The following is a 26,404-nucleotide window of genomic DNA, read 5'->3' on the forward strand; positions in this document are numbered from 1 at the left end:
TGAAGACATATAATATACTCTATTTTAATTGTTGTGTGCACAAGAAAAAGAAAAGAAAAGATTTTTTTTTCCTGAGAGACAAAATATTCCAATTAATAGGTATATCATGAACAGTGTTATTAATATTCTTTTTAACAAAACTGAATCGGTCCATTGAATTAGTAATCTGGCCGGTAGCCCGAATAAATTGGTCGGCGATTGCTAAACATTTTCGGTCGGTCATATCCGGTCCGTAACTAAAACTAAAAATAGATTGAAAGAAGATTAGCAAGATCATTAGAGAAAATTTACTGGTAAGTATGATTATGTCGTACTTAGGCTGAAATTAGCCTCTGATTATCAACAGGCCCATCAAACAATCCTATAAATACATCTAGATGCAGTAGCAAAAATGTACGTTTTTCTTTTAATATCCAACTACACATGATAAAGATATTAAGAATGACCACAACTATTGTTCACCAATGTAGTACCAAACTCATATTTATCCTTTTAAATCTTTATTTCAAAATCTCAAACCTATTTCTCCTATTTATATACAATTACCCAACCAAAACTCTGTCATTGCTAAATTCTCGGGTATCATTGTGTTGGACAATCTTATCCTTCATAACACCCTTTTTGTTCCTCAATTTTCTATTCAACTCATTTCTATTTCAAAATTGCTTAATTCTACTAATTGTTTTATGGTTTTCTCCCAAAATATTTGTCTTATTGTGCAGCCTAATACCTTCCAGACGATTGGAACAACTAGGAAACATTAAGGCCTATTTTTTCTCTTAGATAGTTCTCAATACAGACGTAACTTGAGTATATCTGACGCAAATATTTCCTTATCACATTCTGCTCTCATTAATAATGATAATCCTTGTAACTTGTGGCATATGAAACTTGGTCATTCGTTTGATAACATTTTAAAGCTTCTTGTTTCTGATCATTCTGATATTTCTTCTCCTTCTACTATTGCTTGTGATGCTTGTGCGTTTGCCAAACAAAAACTTTTGAAATATTCTTCAAGCACTAGAAAATCTCTTCAATTTTTTGAACTTATCCATGTTGATATTTGGGACCCAATTTCTATCTCTTCCATTGATGGATACAAATATTTTTTAACTATAGTTGATGACTATAGCAGATTTACTTGGATTCATTTTCTTAAACATAAAACTGAAATTAGACCTATTCTTCCAGATTTTATTACTTTGACAGAAAAACAATTTTCTTGCAAGCTTAAGAAAATACGTTCTGATAATGGCAAAGAGTTTCTTCTTAATGATTTCTATAATAGTAAGGGTATTTTTCATGAAACTTCTTGTGTCGCAACTCCTCAACAAAAAGAGATTGTTGATAGGAAGCATCAACATCTTCTCAATGTGTGTCGTGCTCTTCTTTTCCAAGAAAAAATACCAAACATTTTCTGGTCTTATTCGCTTAAATTGGTTGTTCATCTCATTAATAGGTTACCCGCTCCTTTTCTCAATAATCAATCTCCTTATGAATTGGTTTATTCTATTAAGCCCGATTTTTCTAATCCCAATGTTTTTTGCTGTCTGGCTTATGCTAGTTCTGCCACTACTAGAAGAACTAAATTGGATTCCCGAAGCTTAAAATGTGTTTTCCTTGGTTATAAATTTGGAACAAAAGGATATGTTTTGTATGATCTTCACTCCAAGTCTATTTTTGTGACTAGGAATGTTATCTTTCATGAAAATATTTTTCCTTACTCATTCTCTTTACCATATGATAATTGTATTGCTTCAATTGATGATTCTCATTACTATGATATTAACATGTATGATTTTCCCACTTTACCTGTTTCACATGCCACTGATGTAACATCCCGACAGGATATTACAGATTTAAATAATAAACAAAGAAATATAATTAACATCATTTAATAAAACATCATTTCCCAAACATAGGAAATTTAAAACTTTATTTATAAAATTAAAGTTCTCAAAAGAAAAGAAAACCATAATTATAAAACTGGAAAATTTATCAAACGGGCCATGAGCCTTTACAATTTATTCCAATCCAAGGTTATAAAACTTAAAATTAAAACATAAAACTTAAAATTAAAACATAAAACTCCCAAGCTATCCCTGCTCCGTAGCTAAGCCTCACCAAGACCACCTGCAATATCATATGCTCCCGTGTACCGTGTACACGATCATCGCCAAACACAAGCAGATAGGGTGAGCTAATATAATCAGTGTAAGACCCGTAGAATTTAATTAATTAAATAATTAATTAATTAATAAATACGGGAGGGGTAATAATTATGACATTAAATTATGGTTGGTATGACGTGGAAAAGTGTTAGCTCAGGTGGTTGAGAGCACTTCGATTGTGCGAGAGGACTTGGGTTCGAGTCCTATGTATGCTAACTTTTGATGTTATGTTTTTGTCATTTAAAATTATGAAAAACATGTTCTTGTATGTTATGATAATTAAATTAAAATTATTGGCATGAAATATGAATTGGCTTGGTGGTCTGGGATTGATTTAGCTTTGGTAGGGTGAGGGGTTCAAATCTTGGTGAACTTCAATTGAACACTTTTTATTCATTTTGGTTTTTGGCATGAAGGTGAAGGGTTAACGTAAACCCTAAAGAAATGACAGCCAAGAGGGGGGGAGAGAGGCTGGAAACGGATCATAAAGGGGGTCCATGAATGGCAATAAACATCACCATTAAGTTTTAGGTTCGTTTTGTATTATTACCTAGTTTTTAGGACACCTTTAAAAGGCCAAAGTGAGGTAAGGAGAAGGGTTTTGGCAAGCTGAAAAATATACCAGAGAGAGAGAGCACGAAAATCTGAAATTTCTGTGAGTTGGAGTGAGACTTGAGGGGGGGCTGAATAGAAAGGAATCAAGGAGGGTTGGTGATCAAGGGAGATTTTCTCAAATTATCAAGGTTGAAAGCTAAGGAACCAGGTTAGGGGAGCTGAACTCCGTAATTTTATGCATATAATTATAAGTGTCTATCTGTATGATATATTGATGGTTTGAGTACTGTTAAAGCCTTCGAAATTCTGAGTTTCTGGAAATTTTCCAGAAACCGCCTGGCGGGTGATGAATCACCGCCAGGCGACTCATGCAAAATGATGTGTTCTGGGTTCCTGGGAGAGGAACCGCCTGGCGGCACATTCCCGGCCGCCAGGCGACGCAAAGCGTCTTAGCCATTTTCTGGGTTGCTGATGAGGAGCCTGGCGGGACTGGTTGAACCGCTAGGCGGTGCGAGTCATTTTGACTCATTTTTGGCTTTTCTGGAATTCTGGGTGAAATCTGATCGGAGCAAAAGGTAGTGGTGATCAGTATAGAGGGGTAATGATGATCAACAGTAGGTATGACAACCTAATTGGAGGTTAATTGAATGGAACAGTGAATATGAGTTAGGGTTGAGCGTATGTTATCAGAAATCACGAATTGGGGATGGGTTACTATGAATTTGACTTAGGAATTAGTGATAAATAAATTAGAGTATTATGATTGTGCAAGGATTAGTTTTTGTGTGTGCTCTTGAAGATGGTAAAATGGCCGAGAAATTGGTTGCGGGAGGAGTCTGGTAAATTCCAGAACTGACGCACCGCCTGGCGGCGCGAAGCTGGCCGCCAGGCGACGTAGGTGACAGCGCAGAGGGAGTGCTCGTTGTGATGGAACGAGTGTTGAGTGCCAGTAGGAGCTTGGGCGTGAAAATGAGTGCAATTGGTTGGAGTTGGGAGTTTTAGAGATAGGAGTTGATGGAATGGAATGATATAGATGGAGGATAAGGTAAGAGAGGATGAGTATATTAGAATAATGAAGGAATATTGAAATTGAGGTTTGGTATGAGTGGTATAATTGGGTGAGGGCAATATTAGACCCGGAGAGGTATTGTTAGATAGTGGACTGTAACCTAGGTATAGTAGAAGTAAGTATAAAATATGGAGAGGTGAACTTGTGTATCTAAGTGAGTTATAAAAAGGGGAAGGAAAAGGAGGACAAGTATAGTAAGTGTAGGAGTACTGTTTGGAGAAAAGGGTGAAATATACTAGAATTATAAAAGATTAGGTGAACTCAGGCTAGGAAAGTGGTTTCAAGTAAGGTACTTCCATAGATGCGAGGGCATTGTGAATGGTCAAATCTGAGGGACTTGTTATGAGTCAGTTAGTGAGAATAGCATTAGAAGCTAGAAGCAGTGAACCGTGAAACTCGTGACAGGGAATTCAAGTGGAGTGCTGCTGTACTGATACAGCGCCTGGCGGTTGGATAGGCTCCGCCAGGCGGCGGTGACGCGAACAGTGGCCCCTGGAACAGCGTCCGCCTGGCGGTGTAGACTGTCCCGCCAGGCGGTGGTTGCAGACTTTGTGAGTTTGAGGCGCTTGGCGCCTGGCGGTACGTGTCCCCCGCCAGGCGGTCTGGAAGCTGTGGCGCCTAGCGGTACGTGTCCCCCGCTAGGCGGTTTAGGTGCTGTAAGTCCCAGTTGTTGGACTTCATAGGGTGTCCTACAAGGTTTCTGGTAATGCTTCAAAGGTGATGATGCTGGAGTTCCTTGAGTTGTGGCTCGGAACGTATCCCTTGAGTTGTGGCTCGGGATAGGGGTTAAGCACGTGGTATTCCTTGAGTTGTGCCTCGGAATAGCATCTCTTGAGTTGTGGCTCGGGATGGCGGATGGACACGAGGAACCCTGGAGTTGTGGCTCGGGTTGGCGAGTGTGGCCGGTATGAGTGTGCTGGTTGTGGCCAGTACGGATGGGTCCAGATAGATTGCCCTCCTCAGTTGTTGGCTGACGAGTTTGGTAGTCTTGGGACGATACGGACTTTGTTCGTATGTGGGAACTCTACCTGGCGTTGCGGTGTATGATCTGTGGCATGTATTCCCGCACGTGCTCTATCGGTTGTGGCCGATAGGTATGGCAGCAAGTCACCTTGAAGTAATTAGCAGACGAGGTAGAACACGAATAAACGTATTGGAGATTGAATTGAGAGAATAAAAATATAGGACAAGGTGAGAAGTTAATTTAAGTGATGATATGTGAATGATTACTGATTTATATGTATGTGTTTATAGTTTTGTATATATATGTGTTTTATCTGCTAAGCTCACCCTATCTGTGTGTGTGTGGCGATGATCGTGTACGCGGTACACGGGAGCAGATGCTGGTGATGCAGGTGGCTCAGGTGCAGCTTAGGCGCGGAGAGGGGATTTATCTGGGGAAACTTTTCTTATGTATTTACTTGTTTTTGAAAACAATTGTAAATCCTGAGGGGTGACTTGATGTTATTGAGGTTTCAGTTTTGTAATGAACACTTTTAAATTATCTGCACGAATAATAAAGTTTTGAATTTTCCCGCGTTTTGGGAAAATGAGGTATTATTAAATGCGTTGTCTTAATTATTCTATTTATTTATTTATAAATTAGTAATATCCTGGCGGGATGTTACAATCAGCACATACATATATCAATCATTTACATATAACAAAACACATCAAAAGAAACTCTTCTTCCACATGGCCACAACCATGTAATATCAATGCACATCAAGGAAACTCGTTCCCTTCCTTCCACATGGCCACAACCATGTAATATCAATGCACGTCAAGGAAACTCGTTCCCTTCCTCCTACATGGCCACAACCATGTAATATCAATGCACATCAAGGAAACTCGTTCCCTTCCTTCCACATGGCCACAACCATGCTAGCAGCGTTCTACATCTTCTAATGAGTATCTCAAGGCGTCTTGCTGCCACACCTATCGGCCACAACCAATAGAGCACATGTGGGAAACCATGCTACGGATCACACACCGTAACGCCAGGTGGAGCTCCCAAATACGAACATAGTCCGTAATGTCCCAAGACTACCAAACTCATCAGCAAATCACTAAGGAGGGCAATCCATCTGGACCCATCCGTACTCGCCACAACCAGCACACTCACGCCGGCAACACTCGTCAACCCGAGCCACAACTCAAGAGTTCCTCGTGTTCATCCGCTATCCTGAGCCACAACCCATAGAATGGCACGTGCTTAACCCCTATCCCGATCCACACCTCAAGGAACACCAGCAAACTCACCTATAAGATATCCCAGAAGCCTTATAGTACACACATCACATTTCAACCACTAATCAATCCAATACCACATAACTGTTTGCCTTTGAACACATAATCCATCCATCCTTTGCTAAGCTTCAAGCCTTTGCCTAAGTACTCCAGTCCATCTCGCTTAGGCTAGGTTACCTCGCTTAAGCGAGCACCTCGCACAGAACCAACCTCGAACTCTCGCTTAGGCGAGTTTCACTCGCCTGGGCAAGACCATATTTCGCCCAAGAATCAAATATCTCGCTTAGGCGCGAGTTAAGTCAACGTCAAAACATTCTCGCTTAGGCGAGGGACTCTCGCCTGAGCGAGACACTCTTTCGCTCAAAACTGAGGTTCACGCCTGAGCGAGATGCCCAAGCAAAATCACCCAACACTCACGAGTTCTCGCTTAGGCGAGATACACTCGCCTAAGCGAGTTAGTCTGTCGCCCAAGGCCAAAACACTCCGCTCAAGCGAGACGCTCGAGCAGAAACAAACTCGACTCTCTGCTAATCTCGCCTAGGCGAGCCTAGCTCGCTTGAGCGAGAGTTGCAGACTTCCACACTATTTACACACGTAAACACCAACAAACATGCCCAATTCACACATCAATTCATACCAATCATTTGAAAACTATGCCACAAACGTATGAACATCACTTAGATACAATATGGCATAACCTCATCAAAATCATATGCATACAACAACAATATGAAAATTTGATTTTAGCTCCCCTAACCCGAAGGTTCCTTACTTAAAACTTGAATTGTGAGTCTTTCCTGGAACACCAATTCCCTTTCCTTGCTTCTCTCCCAAACAGCTCTCAAATGCCCCAAACCTCACTATTCACTCTCAATTTTCGCACTCCTTCTAAAGCTCTCAGAAAACAACCTCCAAAACCCTATTTCCTTCTCAAATTCTGCCTTTTAAAGAGTCCCTATTGTAGGTTGATGGTAAAAACGAAAATTGGTTTAAGTGTGAGATTAATTGTTAATCAAGGCCTATTATTTTGGTTATTTTTCAGCCCACACGTCAAACAATGCACAACCATGTTCAACCATCATATATTTCGTGATGATAAATACAATTATATAATGATATCATCATTCGCATGATTCAAGCATAATAAAAATATAATAATAATTCAAGTAACACATAATGGCATATATAAGACTCAAACCCAAGTCCTCTCACACAATTAAAGTACTCTCAACCACTTGAGCTAATACTTTTCCACATCATATCAATCAATATTTAATGTCATAAAGCCTCCCACTACCCATATTTATTAATTAATTAAATATTTAATTAATTAATTTTCACGGGTCCTACAACTGACCTTACTACGAAACCTATTCCTAATCTTGTTCAGATAATGTTGAAGTTACTAATCCTGATCTTAGAACTTCTCATAGAGTGAAAAACAGGCCTCAATACTTAGATCAATATTATTGTTGTGTTGTTTTCGCTTCATGCTCTACTTTTTCCACACCTTATCCAATGTATTTATTTTGTTTCTTATGATAACTATTCTCCTTACCATATTGCCTTTTGTCATAATATTTTTGTCCAAGCTGAACCTTTCTCCTTCAAAGAAGTTGCTCAACATGACTGCTGGAAACTGGCTATGGATGCTGAGTTATATGCTCTTGATAGAAACCAAACTTGGACTTTAGTTCCTCCTTCTTCTAGCATTAAGCCAATTGGTTGTCGTTGGGTTTACAAACTCAAACATAAACCAGATGGCACAGTTGATAGGTTTAAAGCATGGTTGGTGACTAAGGGTTTTACTCAAAATGAGGGGCTTGATTATTTTGAAATTGTGTCCTCTATTGTCAAACTTACTATTATATGCATCCTTTTAGCATTAGCCACTGCTAATGATTGGTTTATTCATCAGTTGGATGTTGACAATGCTTTCCTCCATGGAGATTTGCATAAAGAGATCTATATGAAGCCTCCACCTAGTTTTTCTCTTCCTCAGCCAAATCTTGTTTGTAAGCTTAACAAGTCTCTATATGGTTTAAAATAAGCCAGTCGTAATTGGAACCAAAAATTAACTTTAGAGCTACTTCTTCTTAGCTACGCACAAAGCTCTGCTGACCATTCTCCATTTGTGAAGAAATTTGCTTCTAATATTACTATTTTATTGGTTTATGACGATGATATGGTTCTCACTGGTAATAGCATTATTGAAATTAATGATGTAAAAGCTCATCTTCATTCTAGATTTCATATTAAAGATCTTGGCCCTCTCAAATATTTTTTGGGCCTAGAAGTTACTCGTTCTCTGGATGGATTAGTTTTGAACCAAAGAAAATATTGTTTGAACCTCATTTAAATGGCAGGGATGCTTGGATGTAAACCTGCACCAATGCCATCTAATCCTTCTATCAAACTTCATTTCGAGGAGGGAGCTCTTCTACCAAATCCTTCTTCTTTTCGGCGTTTGATTGGATGATTACTTTACTTGACTAACATCAAGCCTGATATTAGTTTTGTTGTCCAACAACTCAGTCAGTTTGTTTCTTCTCCACGTGAACCACATATGCAGTAGGCATTACGTATCATTCGATACTTAAAACATGCTCCTAGCTATGGCCATTTCTATAAATCCAACACCTCTCATAAAATTCAGGCATTTTCTAATTTTGATTGGGCAACATGTGCCACTACTCGATGCTATGTTTCTGGATATTGTGTTTTCTTGATATTGTGTTTTCTTAAGCACCTCTTTGGTTGCTTGGAAGTCTAAGAAACAAACCACTATTTCACGATCTTCTTCTAAGATTGAGTGTCGCGCCTTGGCATCCCTGGCATATGAACTACAATGGATTCATACCTTCTTCAGAATTTGCATTTTTCCATTCCCACTCCTTACACTGCCTTTTGTGACAACAATTCCGCTATTCACATTGCCAAGAATCCCACTTTTCATGAGAGAACCAAGCATATAGAAATTGATTGTCATATTATTCGACAAAATCTTGTTGATGGCCTTATTCACCTTCTCCATGTTCCTTCTACACGTCAACTTACTGATATGTTTACCAAGTCATTACATCATTCTGCTTTCCAAGTTGCTACTTTCAAGTTGAGACTTTACAATCTTCTAGTCCACCTTGAGAGGGGGTGATAAAGATATTATATATCTTCTGCTATTATTTATATTGATAGAGATATAATATATTTGATTCTCTTTTATTATTATCAAATATTCTATTTTATTAGGTTTTACTTTTCCCTTTATATGATGGGACATTGTACTCTATATATTGAAAAGAGTTTTAATAAATCAGTAAGCAAACTCTCATTGAGTTGTTTTCATCAAATACCTCTTGTTAATATTTTTTCTTCTCATGGCTTATACATATCTAATTACACATTTGTCTAATACTAATAGTGAGCAAACATTAATTTAAGCATTAGAGTACTTCTGTCAGTACCTCATCTCCTATGGTCGACTGAAAGAGAAGACGAACAAATAAGACGATCCTTAGATATGTTCGATATCAGTGTTCTTATAGGACTATCCAGGTATTGTAAGAACATTTTGACGCTCATCTTGGGGCCGAGGATAACCTATAGGGCTATATGGTATGAACCAGAAACATGGCAAGATCAAAAGGGCAAGATTCATGTTGAAAAGGAGACTGTTTGGGGGAACAAATGAATATATTGTGGAAGTAAGGAAGGAGTTTGAATCGCTGAAGAGAAAACGTACGGGTCAAATAGAGGCATTGAGGGTGTTGAAAAAGAAGTTAGAAGAAAGTGGCACCATATTGATACCTAACAAAAGAGGGCCAAGAACAAACGAAGTTCATCAACCAAATTTAGCCTAAGAATTATCTATCCAAAAGTAGCCCATTCTGAGGATCCCTAAATTCATCATCAAACTATGGCACTTTCATGAGGAAACATCCTTTTGTGGAAGGAATCATGGATACGCCCCTCCCACCCAGATGGAAAACCCCAACGGTAGATAGATATGATGGATCTACCGATGGAACGAACATGTTGACATCAAGTAAGCTTGTATACCACCAAAGACACCATTTCAAGCCAAGTAAGCTTGTATACCACCAAAAACTTGCTCGAGATACTTAACGAAGACGACAATCAAGAAATAATCATGGCAAAGAAGGCTACCTAGTTTATCATCATTGGGCAAGACCTTTATAAGAGAGGATACTCAACACTTCTCCTAAAGTGTTTGTTTGAGGATCAAACATTGTACGTCATGGATGAAATACACAATGGGGTGTGAGGGCTTCATTCAAGTAAGAGAACCATGGCAACACATGTTCTTCGTGCCAGATACGATTGGTCGACCTTGAGGACGGATTGAGCCAAATTCATCAAGAAATGCAAGAGGTGCCAAGAATATGGTCATCTCAAACACCTGCCACCTTCCAACCTACAACATATTATCTCCATAACATATTATCTTCATGTGGACCTTTGCAAAATGAGAAATGGACATTCTTGGCGCATTCGCCTTTGGCACCGAAAAATGCAAATTTTGTTCGTAGCGATAGACTACTTCACCAAGTGGATTGAGGTCGAATCATTCACTACTATAACCACCATGCAGGTGTAGAGTTTTGTATAGAAAATACAGTCTAGCGGTTTGACATTCCCTACTCCATTATAATAGACAAATGGTTGCCAGTTCAACGACCAGAAGTTAGCAGAATTTTACGTCAGCCTAGGAATTAAGCACATGATCAACTCGATAGAGCATCCCTAAACCAACGGTCAGGTTGAGTTTGCCAACAAATTATCCTTAAAGATCTCAAACGTAGGTTAGGGGCAACAAAAGGGAGATGGACAGAAGAAATGTTAGAAGTATTATGTGCCTATTGGTGCACCTCCACTCATTCATATTATAACCTCACACCATGTTACTCATGGAAGTAGGAGAACCAACTCTAAGAAGATGAATGGAGAGCATGGACATCAACAAGGAGAGCATGCTTGCAGATTTGGACCTTTTAGAAGAATTCAGAAGGCCAAAGTCAGGGGAAGAAGCTTCTAAATAGAAGGCCTCAAGACGGTACAATGCACGAGTGAAACCATGATCAACTGTAAAAGGCGAATTGGTGTGGTGAATGAAGGGAGAAGCACGCTGAGCAGCTACCGAGCGGAAGTTAAGGAGCAGCTGGGAAGGGCCATTTCACATAACAGAAAACTTATCCAATGGAGCCCACCGGCTTGAACATGCCAATGAAAGGTCAATCCCAACACCTACCACTTGAAGTTTTATTATAGTTAGACTATGTTGTACCATTTCCTATCGTTGATAAACCTTTTGTCGTCTAGAGATTCAATCAAACTTGATCTCCTCACTAATACTACTTAATATAGCAAAGTGGTCAACCAAGGATCAATCCAAAGGATAAGCAAAGGAAAATGATTGAGTTACTAAACTTTTCTTGTGGAAATGAGGAAATCTAATAAATTGTATTCAAACCAAAGCTGAAACAAAATTAATATGCCATGCAAATGCAAAAATGCAAATTGTTTGACAAAATGCCTAAGTGAACTACAAAGCACCTAAGGTGTTTAAGTAAAAGTTAGAACTAACTATGTATGTGAATGTATGAATATGCAATGCAATGCTCCTAAAATTGAATTGAGCTTACAAAACACTTATACTACCTAAATGGAACCTAATTGAATCAACAAAACAAGTTGAGAATGCAAATATGCAGAAAACGAACATCTGAAAAAATCCAGAGAGCACCTCATGCACAAATGTAAATGGCAACCATCGAAATCATTCCTCAATGGATGGAATGCAATTGTAAATATGCGAATCACCATGATAGGAACAAGAATTACTAAAAAATGTTGAGTAAAACTCAAAATCCTAATTGATGAACCCTAATTAACGGTTTTAACGGACTTATAAGCGAGTATGTAATTGGATGCAATGAATAATGAATTGGATGCAGAAATGATGCAGAAACATTCCATATAATATCATGAATAATATGCACACGTGAAACGAACACAAACAACACTAAATCATGGAATTTGAAATCAAATTGTTGATGGAACAGTAACGTGAAAGTGCATATTTAAGAACAATGATTCAAGCTACTCACTTTGTGCATAATTGATCATAGATTGAAAGACATTCGATATCTAGTTAGATGACCACACATCTCTAAAATTCAAGAAGACTTCATTTGAATTTCAGTGTTGATTTAGATCAATATCGATCAACCATTGCACTCTTGAATCACAAGCTTAAATCAACCAAAGAAATTGAAAAGCATGGCACATGATTGGTGGAATTGAGTAGAAATCATGAATCTATTTAATAGAAACGTCTTAAAAACACAATGTATGGTGGAATTGAAATAAGAACTCGTGGAACAACTCCACGCATGAACAAATCAATTGTAGAAATTATGCAAAAAAATGTAGTAGATGTTGTTTTGAGGTTGTGTGAATGGAGTGCTCGAGAGAGAATGGATGATGTATGTAGTGTGTTATGGTGAATTGTGGTGTGTATGTTCATTTGAACCAGGAATTGACACCAAGTTAACTGAATACAAAACCTGGTATTATTTCTACAGGTTGCTACAACTAATTAAACTATCACATTGCCTACACTACTTTGCATTTTTCACATGGAACTTAGGTGGCAGGTTTCCCAGCTTGCTTCAAGTCATCCTCAAGCATTTGTTGATGTTTCAACATCCACATGACTTGTTGCAATGGGTGATAGAGTCCAACTGGCTCATAACAACTCCAACTCACTCATCGACCTTCCATTTGGTCACTTTGCTTGGTTCGTACTCCACTTCAATTGTTCATCTCAACGACAATTTTCTCACTCAATCCCCTTCTAGAAACTTCAATCTGCACCAGTAACTGTCTACATCCAATTTAGTATAACCAGCAACATTTGGAATCAAGAAACAGAGGTTCAAAATAGGTATACATTTTCTATCTGCAAACTTTTTTTTTAATGTGCTATGATGATCTGAGTTGGGGGCATGGTTGTTGATTATATACCAGTAAAAAATCCCAATTGAAATGAATATCACGTCACAAAAACACTACTCTGTTTTTATACAATGGCAAACCAATTAACAATGAAATAGAAAGGAGTCGATTTGCCTCTAGAAAATAGGGATTCGGCAGTGAACATTTACATTGTGGGAAACGTTGAAGGCAGTTTGAGTTGGTGTTGGAGTAACTTGGGGTCCAGTTAGAGAAGTGAAGTTCTTGCGCGAGAGAAAAGACTGTCGTAGTGACTCTGTTCAGACGTTAACGACGGTTGTGACGGCAAACAACTGTGATTTTGGTGGCCCGAATAAGATGCACGTAGAGGAAATGGTGCGGTGGTGTTTCGCACAGCTCTAAGTGGTGTAGTGGCGAGCAATGTCGGTGCCGACGTTGACAAAACTCTGAGAGTGGTCACCGTCACCGTTGGCGACTTTGCTGCGAGCATGGTTGCGTTTTGAATGGTGGCCGCATATGATGGTGTAGTGGTGTAGATGGTTGTTGGTGCCGTCGTGAACAGTGTCGCCGACGACCTCGTACGGGATGTGCAACGTTGGTGCTTTAGTAGAAGGAAGAAGATGAAGTTTGGGGGGAAATTATTAAGTGTTGGGAAGGTAATTAGATTAGGGTTTGGCAGATTCCATTTTTCTTCACGCACCCTAATAATTAACTATCACACCTTCCTCCCGTTCTTTTTGATTTGGCATATTCATTTTTCTTCACGCACCCCATAATTAACTATCACACCTTCCTCTCGTTTTTTGATTTGGCAAATTCATTTTTCTTCACAGACCTCCAAAATTTAATTTTTGCACCCCACTTTTAATTTGGGTTCTGGTTATTTATTTACTTCATGCACTTCCCAATGTAATAACCTCACACACCTTATATTAAGTTTTATTTTACCTTATGTACTTGCGTTTTCACTAAGCACACACCCCACTCCTTTAATCTCCTTTTTTTAGGCTAGGATGCGTTTACTTTATGCACCACGTGTTTCTTTTTATGCACCATATTTCCATATGTGTAGTTTTTCTCGTTGCACTCACATACTCACTTATGCACTTCCTTTTTTTCAAGTTAACTTTTCTCTAAATAAACTCACATTTCAATCACATAATTTTCTAAAAATAATAAAAGTATTTTTGAAATAAAAATTAAAATAATTTTCAAAAAAGATAAAAATAAGCATAAATAAAAATTTAAAATTATTTTCTTTTTTTTTTCTTTTAGTGTCTAATCAACTGTTTGTGTCGCATGACACTTTCTTTTCAAATAAATAAAAAATTATAAAAATTGTTTTGGTGTCTAATCGACTGTTCGCGTCGCACGACACTTCGTTTCAAAATACAAAAATTATAAAAATTGTTCTAGTGTTTTATCGACCGCTTGCGTCGCACGACACTCCTTTTCAAAATATAAAAAGATCATATAAATGATTTGGGTGTCTAATTGACTGCTCGCGTCACACGACACTCCTTTTCAAGTATACGAATATAAAAAATAATTTTCTTTGTGTTAACCAGGTCGCACGCGTCGCATGACACTCATTTCAAAAAACATCAAAAGACAACTTTTTAAAAAATTAAATAATTTAATCAAACCTTTTTTTTATAAAGAACTGTGTAGCCCTTATTTCTCATTTTTTTTAATGAGAATATATATGACCAAGGTTAATCCTCGTTGGGTCCTTTTTACTCAAAAAAAAATTTTGTGTAATATTTTCTTATTTATGGGAAAAATAAGTATTTAAAATAAACACATCTCTTTTGAAAATTTAATTAAAGGTATCGTCTTTGGACGTGTGTTGTAAGGTGCAAATACCTTCCCTATACGTAACCGACTCCCGCACCCTAGGTTTTTACGGACTTTATTTTATTTTTATGGTTTCGCATAATTTTCTAGAATAAACTATGGTGGCGACTTCAAATCTCTATTTTCAAACGAATTTATTTTTATTTCGTCGTCCCGTCGCAATTTATGTTGTGCCACTAACTATGCTACAACTAAAAAAACAGGTTAGAAACCACCAAATCAAAATATGTTATATCTATAATTCACTTAAAGGAATTAAACATGCAAAAATGAAAATTAAGATTATTATGCATCTATGGACCACTTTTCAGCAATTTTAGGATCAAAACAAGGCTATTGTAGTGCCCCCTAAAGCTTTTCCAAAAGGTGCCTTTTCATTTGGAATTGAAAATCAAAAGTCAATTTTTGGTCAAACTTTGGTCAACATATGCACCAAAAGTCAACTCTACCATTGTGAGCCACTTGGCTAGATTAGAATCATTTCATGGTTTCCTTTGGTCACTTGCAATCTTCTTGGATATTCATATCTGCATAGAACTCAAAAACCCACATGTGGATGTTAAGCACACCAAAACCTATTCAAAAACTCCTAAAACTAGAGTAACACTAGGTTAATTATATTCCTAAACCTCTCCAAACTAAGCTAAGACTAGACTAATATGCTACCACCTATTCATGAACCTATATCACGTATTAAACTAAGTCTAACTATTGGTACTCCTGATGACTATGTTAAAGAATGCACTAAAAACACCTAATTAGACTATTTTTCAAAAACTAGGCTAGAAACCTAACTAAACCAATTATAAGCTAATGACTCCTAATTATCCACTTAAATCCACCCAAAACAATGCAATTGGCTAAGAAAAAGTCATGAGATTAGGGACTTATCAACCATCGACATTCTTTCCTGACAAGGGTTTTGGTTGTGGAGGTTTTAATGAGACATCGACCTAATAATATAAGTCTTGACTGTTAAAATGACCAAACAACTTAATAAAAGTGAAATCCTACCAGCAACACCAGTTGTCGGCGTAGAAAGCTTTCATATAAAGTGAATCCCTACTGGCAACACCAATTGTTGATGCAAGAAGCTTTCACATCAAGTGAATCCATACTAGCAACACTAGTTGTCAGCGTAGGAAGCTTTAATATAAAGTGAATCCCTATTAGCAACTATAGTTGCAGACGCAGGAAGCTTTCACATCAAGTAAATCCTTGTTGGGGCAAGATGATGGACAAAAGCCCAACCAACAACACTCGTTATACAAGACCAAATAAGTCAATGAACGAATCTGTTGGCAACACGTGAACATAAGTTAATAAACAAAACTACACCAACTATACCAATTAACAACGTAGAAATAATGGCAACCGATAATGTAAACACCGGACGAATAAATAACTTACGAACGAAGAAGAAAACACCTCATTAAAAATGAAACACCATTGATCATGTAAAGTAATCATTCATTACAAGCAAAAAGTCAAGGACAATACACCCGAAAAGGTACAAAATACTATGACTTATTACCATCAAGAGGAAGACAAACAACTTTGATGTTCACCCCCTCCTCATACGGGATGCTTTCTGTCAACACTAACTCACCTTTGTAAAAATCCTTCCCGACATCGAATTTGCCTTCATCAGAGGCATTTAATAAAAATTAGCAAATTTCTGGAGCGACTTAGTAGAGTCGAGCTCATGTTGCATCATGGCAACCTCTTCAATAAATTGTAATCTATTTTATAGGTGTTCTACGTTAGTCTGCATATGCCATAGAGCAACAACTTCATCATTCAAGCTCTTAGTAAGGTTTACAACCTCTAAGTCTTTCTTGGTCACCTAATTGTGGAATGGAGTGAGGCGAGTATCTTTGTCTTCTCCTTCACGCTTGACTATAAGCCACCTCTCTGGTAGTCTTATCGACTTCCATACTCGGCCATTCAGCTCAACATTAGCATCTAATGTAGACTTTATGGAGGCAGCCAATTCCTTTAACTTGGCATTTAGCTTTTCAACATTTAGATCACACAGCCGATAAAGGCTAGAAGCCATCTTTTTTCTTAAAACAAGGGTGCGAGAGGCCAGCTCCAAGAAGACATCATGCAGTTCCTCAATGGGGATAGAGGTAAACACCTCTTGTTCGGTAGGGGAAAGACCACACTCACCTTGTCGGCTACATGAAGATGACAACTCAAAAGTTCCTTACCAGAGGATGACTTTGATGCTTTCTTAACCGATGAGGAGCTTATCGATTTCCTAATTTCTTTTCCCTTCTCCTAGTCATCATGTCAAGACCGCTTGGTAGGAGTGACATGGCTCCCAATAATTAGCACAACTGGATATGACTCACATCCTCCACCATAACACTCGGGATGGCGACAACTGCTACAAATGGACATGCTTCGCTTGCACCACCCGTTCTTGAGGTACCCACCCCGACAGTGTCAGTAACACCATGACAGGCCAATATGTCTTTAAAGAAACATTCTCCCACTCTCAGATCAGTAGCCGCCATGACATATGCATAAAAGAAGGTTAGAAAAAGAATAAGTGAAATAGACAAGAAGGAATAGGTCATACCATCAAAAGCACCGAGTCGGTCCTTGAACATGTACACCTGTAAGAAATTACAAGTGTGAAGCCTATGAGGAAGGTTGTCCAATATTGACATGGTCTCCAATTCCGCAGGAGTCATCATTAACCTCGACCAAGATTTATACTTTTGTGGATTCCTAGTCCAATAAAACAGAAAGGGGACACATCCCTATCATAGAAGCGAGACTAGCTAGAATCTTGGGCAATGACCTTAAAGAAGTTACTTTTAAAATTTTTGTATCAAGTAAACAGAAGGAACATGAAGTTCTAGGCTTACTTATTAACGACATCCACCCAATTAGATCACTAGGTTGGGTGCTATAATAACTAACAAAAATAGGGGTCGATACATGTATCCCCAAATACAAACATATAATACGAAACATTTAAAGATACCTCCAATTATTCGGATGCAGTTGGGTGGCAGCCACATTCAATAGCCAAAGAACATCCACTATGACATTAACTAAAGGAAAATGAACATGTAAGTTCATGGTAAGATTAGAATAAAAAAAAAACTCCTCCTTAGTGCCTCCTCGGTCGGAACAGATCACATAAGTAGAACATTGTCGCACAAACACAATGGTATTTGAATACCCATCATTTACCAAGGAGGTATTGGTCATGAAATAATTAAGATTAATGTTGGCCCTAAATTTGGAGAAGTGCCCCCAAACACTACCCTCTACCGAGTCATACTCATATTGGGAACATTCCCCTTATTGTTGTCACCCTCGACATCCCGTTGGTAGACAACTTCGTTGTCGCTCAACTCCCTAATCACACAACTACTTTGAGAAGCCTCATCTACAGTTGGAGACACTAGTGTATCATAACTTATTATCTCCATATTTCTGAAATCAATCCTATGTAAACTATCAAACACAAAAAAGAAGACAGAGAAGATATTTTTTACCTTAACAACAAACATGAAGCACTTCAAGTTGTTGGTATTAGAGTACCCAACCAAAATCAGGAACGAATGAATGGTTGAACCCACGACAATCACTCCTATTTATAGATAAGGGTGACACATGGCAAGTCAAGTGTTGCGACTCTCTCAATCATTAGATCACTTGACATCCAACGGTCAAAAACATGTGACGATTCACATCAACTCTAACGTGCGTGAATCCCCATACAAGTTATAAGCTCTCAGCGGCTTCTCACACTTAGAGCCTAGGGGCCAGTAGTCGACCCTGATGGAAGCTAAAGGAAATTGAATTTTTTTTCTAATCCGTACAACCTTGATGTCATCACATTGCCATTCCTGACAAGCCTAATCATATCCACTCGAGCCTAGGGTGTTAGTGAATCAACTGATTGCCTTAGTAATTATATTGATAGCTGAATAAATTGACCGACAATCACTAAACATTCTCGATTAGCCTGCCCAACCAATAACTAAAGCTAAAAATATGTCAAAAGAAGATCAACGAGGCCATTATAAAAGGTTTAGCAATAAATACGATTATGTTGTACTTGGGTCGAGATCATCCCATGATTACCAACTGACCCACCAAGCAACCCTACAAATACAAGTAGTTGTAGAAGCAAAAAGGTACGCTTTCTGAATATCCAACTACTCATTTGTCCGATATCAACAATGGATAAACACTAACTTAAGTATTGAAACACCTTTTATAGGTATACTACCTCGTGTGGCCGACTAAAAGAGAAGACAAATAAAGAAAAGAGTCCTAAAAAATGTTCGATATCAACAATGTTATAAAACTATCTGCGTCTAGTAACCTTTTTTAACTTACTTTTTTACTTGGAGTAAAAATTACCGAAAGTTATAAAATTGAAAGAAAACGTCATTATTAAATTTATTAGTTTTAACTTACAATAGAAAAAAAAATATGCTATACAAATTGTGTTTGATAAAAACTAAAATATTGTAATATTACAAAATCTCGTTTTTAATCAGAAATCAATAGGCTGCACATCATTTATTTTTATATTATCCACAATTTTAAGATTATTTTAACTACTATTAAAACGAATATTATTAGAATTAATCAAAAGTCAACTTAAACAAATAAAAGTTGACCTTAATAGAGAAATGATTGGCCCTTTTCTAAGATAGAAGGATTCCAAAAATATTGACACAAAGATGTTACCTTTGATAAATAATGATGAACATTAACAACGTTGATTAAGTCGATGTTTAATAAAACACAATGAAAATTATTTCAATATTTATAGAAGGTATTATGACATTAACAATTATTAATATAGAAAATTCAAATATTTAATAATAAGTAGTGACGACTTAAACAATACTAAGTACATAAATTATAATATTTAAATATTAGCATTAGTCACCGGTGGAAACACTAATAGCATCGATTAAACTTATGTTTAGAATAATACAAGATTTAAATATGTTTTGAATCTCGATAAATTTGGATACTTTAAGGTGAGTTCCTATTAAATTTTTATGATTTTTTGAGTCCTCAACATTTTTCAATCGAGTCTTATCATTAGATTTTTCGGTTATCTAGGTTATATAGTAGTTATCTTGCAATGTCCTTTGCCTAAATATCGTTACATAATATATTATTGCAAACTTAACACAATAATAAAGATTTCTCAAGGATTTGTGTTGTATTTACCTAAAATTATTCTTAAAGCTAATAAAAATTATAAATATATGAAAGGGTTAAATATGTTTTTAGTCCCTGAACTTTGATCCAAAATTGGAATTTGTCCATATCCGAAACTTCAATACATTTTAATCCCAAAACTTTAAAAATGAATGAATATAATTCTTTTATCCTAATTACGTCAATTTTTTTCTTGACGTGTCGAACACATTTCCAAACATATATTAAACCGGGAACGTGTCAAACAGTATAAACATCTCCTATACTAACATGAACTAATGCACTCGACATGTCAAAAGAGTTAATGTGAATTAGGTTAAAAAGACTATATTAATTCATTTTAAAAGTTTAGGGACCAAAATGTATCAAAAATTCGGACATGGACGAATTCAATTTTGGATCAAAGTTCAAGGACTAAAAACATACTTAACCCTTTATAAAATATAAAATTAAAATATTAAAAAATTAGAAATTAGAAATTTATAAAATTATGGAATAAAAAATAAAAACATATAATTTTATGATTTTATAATTTTATAATTTTATAGTTTTTAATTTTATAATTTTACAATTTATAAACTTCTAAATTTATATCATTTTATAATTTTATAATTTTATACTTTATATTTTATAAGATTATAAAATTATAATTTTTTTAAATCATAAAATTATATAATTTTATATTATATTTCATAATTTTATAAATTAAAAAAAATTACAAAATAGAAAAAAGTTATAAATTTATAAATTAAAAAATATATATAATATTACAAAATAAAAAAAATTAAATTTATAAAATTATGAAATATAATATAGTTTTATGATTTTAAAAATTTATAATCCTATAATTTTATAATCTTACAAAATATAAAATATAAAATTAGAAAATTATAGATTTATAAAATATAAAATTATATAAATTTAGAAGTTTATAAATCGTAAAATTATAAAATTATAAAATTATAAAATCATAAAATTATAAATTTATAAAATTATAAAATTTGTATTTATATTTTATATTTTATATTTTAAAATTATAAAATATAAAATTATATAAATTTAGAAGTTTATAAATCGTAAAATTATAAAATTATAAAATCATAAAATTATAAATTTATAAAATTATAAAATTTGTATTTATATTTTATATTTTATATTTCATAATTTTATGAATTTATATACTTTGTATGTTTTTAATTTTATATTTTATAAATTTATAATATTTTTAAGTAAATATAACAGCAAATTCCTCGTGTTAGTTTGCAACTATGTATTATATAATAATATTTAAACGAAATAACCGTTCAAGATAACTTACACCATATGAGTTTTGGGACTTTAACACCATATGAGTAACAGAAAAATTTATTTGGGACTTAGTTTAAAGATTTGAAATCTTAAAACTTCAATAAACCATCCAAATTTAATACGAACTCAACTGAAAATTCTCAAATTTATTAAAGATCCAAAATATAACTAAGCCAACACAATAATAAAATTAATTTAATATTTATAATATTTATAGAAAATATTATAAGCTTAACAAATCTTAAATTTATAAGATTTAAATATATCTTATTTTATTGTTTTATCTTTTATAATCATGTCTTAAACTCAATTAACTATTTATACTAAAATTATACATTTTATTTATCTTATTTATATATATATATATATAAATATAAATATATATATATATTAAATCTAATAATAGTTTTTATTTATTTTAGTCGGTGAATTTACTCTTTCTTATCATAATAAAAAAATAAAAAAAGTTTGTATCATTATAGTTATTAAAATAAGAAAAGTATAGTTAAAATTATAAAAATAATTATAAAATAAATAATTTCTATAATTTTATCATGTGCAATTTTTTATTATTGGTAATTAATTGAACTAAAAAACAATTAAACTTTATAGGGTTTAAGTAATAAAATAAATTATATTGATAAAAATAAGATTGATAATAAATTGTGTATTATAAAGATAAGAATTGGCATAATAAATCTTTTTATGAATAATTACAGATAACTATAATGATAATTTTTTTTTTTTGATAATAGAAAGGTACAAAGCAAATTAAGATAAGAATTTCTTTATTGATAATTATAAATAATTATAATGGTGATTAATTTTTTTTTAAAATTTTTTTATAATCGGTAATCTAAAATATTTCAAAACTATTTCTTATGTTGTCCCTCTTCCGCGTCCATATATACTGGACTCGCATGTGTGTCCTTCACGCCTCGCTTCTCAGTTCCCTACTCTATATATATTCAAATCCGCTCGGTCACTTTCTTCTTTCCTTTCTCTTCAGGTTACTGAACGTGAATTGATCATGGTGAGTTTCAGCAAACCCTAATAATATCTTCAATTTCATAACTGTTTTATCTCTCTTTCTTCTTTTAGGGTTCCCCCATCTCTGTAATTCTTTTAATGTGTTGGTTCGAATACTCATTTTGCTTTGCCATTCATCTCTCTTTCTTTACTTTCATGTTGTTTTAAAATTTGAACAGTCGGGCAGAAAAGAAACCGTTCTAGACCTTGCGAAGTTCGTAGACAAAGGTGTTCAAGTTAAGCTTACTGGTGGCAGACAAGGTTAGGTTACTCAATTCCCTTCTGTCAAATATTATTATTATTATTTTTAAACTATGACTTGGGTGATTTATTTATTTATTTTTAAATGTTAGTGATTCATTCAATGGTTGTTTAAAATGAGCGAGATTTCGTTCGGTTTTAAATTTCGAGTTTTCAATTTCGAGTTTTTTCATGACTAAGATATAAGACAACTCTTTTACATGTATACTTTTTGTTTACATTTTATTTTGTTGGATTGCAGTTACAGGGACTCTAAAAGGGTATGATCAGTTACTTAACCTTGTCCTAGATGAAGCTGTGGAGTTTTTAAGAGGTAACTAAATACCGGCAGGTTCTTGTTTTTCTTTTCTATTACCTATTTAGCGACATAGTTTCCGCACTAGCTATATCCATCCGTTATTCTGTTATGTTATTGATTTCATACATGCACTGAATTTCCAGTTATTTCAGCGGATATTGGTGCAGCCTGTTAGTTATTGTTGATTTATTGTGGAGTTTCTTGATTATTATTTCTTTACTAAATGACTAGTTTGGTTTTTAGAAAATCATTGAGAACTATATACCGAGACTTTTGATGAAAGATTGAGTTAGCAATGACCAAGGTTTTTAATTAGGTGGGATATTTTTTTTTCATTCGATTTTTATTGTTGTGAGAAATCGAGGATAAATGCAGTTGGTACGGTTGCAGTTGTGGTCATTATGTGGTTGCGGTGCCAGTGACTGCAGAAAACTTGACGTTGCAGCTAAAATCTCATTCACAGACTGTTTTAAAACCTTCGAATTTGGTTGAGTAAAGAACTATATAGTCGCAGATTAACGGTGTAGTGAAGCCAACCTTCCCAGGCCTTGTCAAATCTTTACTGTGTTTGGTCGTATCAATAATAAAAAAACTATGATTTAAGGCTGAAGTTTTAGTATCGAACAACATAAGCATCAGAATGTAATATCTGAAGATATTTGAAATTCTTCTGACTTTAATTAAGCCCCGAATTTTCTCATTTTCTTAGTTTTATGATTGAATTTAGCATCATTTTATTTATTATTGTTTCAGCTTTAATGAGTCCAAAATTCAAAATGGAACTTCCATACAGATTTTGTTTGCAAAGCGGAATGCTTATAGTCTTACATGGACATCACATGTCAATGCAACTATACTTATAATTATATGATTATGTGTCCAAGAAGCTGATTTAGTTTTCTCAGTTTATATGCTTGTGTGACTCTACTATGAGCATTATGATTTAGTTTTCTTAAAAATTATTTGTCTCTTCTCTTCTGGGTTCTAAAAGAAGATTGTATTTGTTCCTTGTGCTTCAGATCCTGATGATCCTCTCAAAACTACCGATCAGACCAGACAACTTGGCCTAATTGTAAGTTTTCTTTTGCAACATCAAATGAGTGTCTAAATTGGATCCTCTGGCTCACCAAATATTGCTAATAAACCATGCTGAAAATTTAAACAACATGCATTGAATGTGTGAACAAAATTATGAGACCTGGTGATTTTTCTTCAACTGAAAGCTTTAGACGAAATAGAGAAACTATATCAACTTAAAGTAATTCGAGCTTATAAAAAGTTACCAAATGAGCACGTGAAAATGATAAATCATTATTTGTGCGTATCACATATAAACTTTTTTTTAGGCTATGTTTGATATTTTGGAGAAAAACTAAAATGGCAAACCAATGCTTTGGCTATACATTATCGTAATGAAATGTGGGTTGGGTATCTCCAGCTTTTCTTTTCCCCTGCTGCATTGTGCTGATGCCATTGTGTTAACTGAACTCGTGGTTCATAAGATACTTAGGGCCAAACTATTCTGTTATGCTTAATTGAAATTTTGCATCTGTGAGTTTGTAGGGCAGTTTAAAAATAAAGTTAACGTGATATTTATTTTTTATTTGTATGAAACACATTTAATTAATTGATTAGACTTACAGTCCAAGTGCATGGGAGAGATCAATTATATCCTTGCAAAACATAAGCAACAGTTTTCATTTTCTAACATCTGTATATTTGCCGTTGTCTCCTCCCTTGATCCCTTAGTGGGTTCTAATTGGAACCTAAACAATATGGTGAAGTTTTAGAGCATCTCATCTAACTGCATTAACATAGTTTTAGGAAAAGAAATTAAAATCCTTTCTAACTGTAATTTTCTATTAAGATAGTAGGTGTTTTATAGTAAAGCAGTTGACATATTTCTTGCCATGTTAAATGTTTATTGAGAGTGAAAGCTGTATTTTACTCTATAATCAGTTTTAAGATGTATATGCTCATTATTTAAATTCTATAAATTTGGAGTGTGCAATGTCTCTTGTAGAATTTCTTGTCATAGGTCCTTAACACATGTTCAGGAGAACAGGGAAATATGATGGCCATAGACAGAGAGTAAATAAAGCACATTTGGTTAAACGAAGAGAGAATAAAAAGTCTTAACTGAATGCGTGGGATGGGAACTTAGGGAGGGGAGGACAAAAATATTGATGGCGTGGGATGGTTGCACCAGTGACAGTCATATTTTCTTTTTATTTCTTGAGTATTGTGTTATCAGAGAGAGGAGTCTCGCTCACTGATTTCTCAGTTGCTAGTATTCATTACATTTTAATTTCGGTCAACTTATCACAACTTGAAAGCATTTTCTGCAAGGAAAAAAAAATTGAAAATTCACATGTCTATTAGAACTTGTATTGCTCCACCAACTTTTTGAAATTTTCTGCCTATTTTTGTAAACAGAGTTTCAATTATTCTGGCTTAGCAATACAGGTTGTCATGCTTCATTTAAATGCAGGTTTGTAGAGGAACTGCTGTCATGCTTGTGTCCCCAACTGATGGTACAGATGAAATCGCCAACCCCTTTATACAGCCAGATGGGGCTTAAGTTTCAAATATTTATTCTCTAAGTTTGTGCTCTCTGATCAATACGCCATTGCTTTGCTATTGAACCATTAATGTGGAGATTCTGGCTAACATTTTGTCTAATTTGTAAGCTTGGATAGTTTTTGTATGCTTTGAATTAATAGAATACCATACATTGCTTGAGGAGTTGATATTTATCATTGCTCACAAGTTGCGATTGCACTTAATTTATAAGCTTATGCAAACTTGGGCACATTAGAATTTCTTCTTCATGGAACTTTTCATAACACTTACCTTCATCTTCATTCTTGTTAATCAATCTTACCACTTTCATGCTATCCAGCACTCCTACCCATTGTGAACCTGGCTACCTTAGTTTTATTTGCACAAGAACACTATTTGCGAACAAGCTTGCTTAGGTTCTTAGAAGTTATAGGAAAAAATATCAATAGTAACTCCATTCAAAGATTTGTTCATATTAAAAAAAGTTTAACTTATTGCATGTTCAAGTATACCCCTCCGGCTCCTAGACTTCTGTAACCAATTTATATCTTTTAAGAAAATTAGTTAAGTTGAAAATAATAAAACTTATCTTGTAACCTATGAGTTGAAAATAGTTGATAGAAACTTTTGATAGGAGTCCTTAATTTCTCAAAAAAATTAAATATGTTTTTAGTTTCTAAATTTGAAGGTAAATTTGAAAGTACATAATGTATACAATTCATATATTAATTTAAAACATCGTTTTACGCTTTAAAACAAATTAGCATAATTAAGATAAAAATATTATATTCATTTATTTTTAAATTCGATGTTTAAAATTTAATGACTAAATTTTAA

General features: G+C 34.8%; 1 protein-coding gene and 2 long non-coding RNA genes across 4 annotated transcripts; 1 reads left to right on the forward strand and 2 right to left on the reverse strand.

Moving 5' to 3' along the window:
- Positions 1 to 12,418: 12,418 nt before the first annotated feature.
- LOC146887554 (uncharacterized) lies at positions 12,419 to 13,698 on the reverse strand. The gene is made up of 2 exons (XR_014993577.1): positions 13,233 to 13,698; positions 12,419 to 12,948 (listed from the first exon to the last, which is right to left on the reverse strand). It is a non-coding gene; the product is annotated as an uncharacterized LOC146887554 (long non-coding RNA).
- A 2,614-nt stretch (positions 13,699 to 16,312) lies between these two features.
- Positions 16,313 to 18,955, reverse strand: LOC114177346 (uncharacterized). Of its 2 annotated transcripts, none has more exons than XR_003603126.2 (2): positions 18,417 to 18,955; positions 16,313 to 17,637 (listed from the first exon to the last, which is right to left on the reverse strand). It is a non-coding gene; the product is annotated as an uncharacterized LOC114177346 (long non-coding RNA). The 2 variants fall into 2 exon arrangements; XR_014993568.1 differs by having other exon boundaries at positions 17,897 to 18,955.
- A 3,356-nt stretch (positions 18,956 to 22,311) lies between these two features.
- EMB2816 (Small nuclear ribonucleoprotein family protein) lies at positions 22,312 to 25,757 on the forward strand. Its single transcript, XM_028061616.2, has 5 exons — positions 22,312 to 22,450; positions 22,626 to 22,707; positions 22,949 to 23,020; positions 24,025 to 24,077; positions 25,497 to 25,757. The coding sequence occupies exons 1-5, from the start codon at positions 22,448 to 22,450 to the stop codon at positions 25,584 to 25,586; spliced, it is 300 nt and encodes a 99-aa protein (XP_027917417.1). The 5' UTR covers positions 22,312 to 22,447; the 3' UTR covers positions 25,587 to 25,757.
- Positions 25,758 to 26,404: the final 647 nt, after the last annotated feature.

Source organism: Vigna unguiculata, chromosome 3 (assembly GCF_037176805.1).
Source record: "Vigna unguiculata cultivar grain cowpea cultivar isolate G323 ecotype 2 chromosome 3, ASM3717680v1, whole genome shotgun sequence".
NCBI classification, from domain to species: Eukaryota; Viridiplantae; Streptophyta; class Magnoliopsida; order Fabales; family Fabaceae; genus Vigna; species Vigna unguiculata.

Bases quoted from the DNA above. Each gene is read 5' to 3' on its own strand.
- EMB2816 (XM_028061616.2), top strand. The intron at 22,708-22,948 runs GTTAGGTTACTC...GTTGGATTGCAG, and splicing joins GCTTACTGGTGGCAGACAAG to TTACAGGGACTCTAAAAGGG. The intron at 24,078-25,496 runs GTAAGTTTTCTT...ATTTAAATGCAG, and splicing joins CCAGACAACTTGGCCTAATT to GTTTGTAGAGGAACTGCTGT.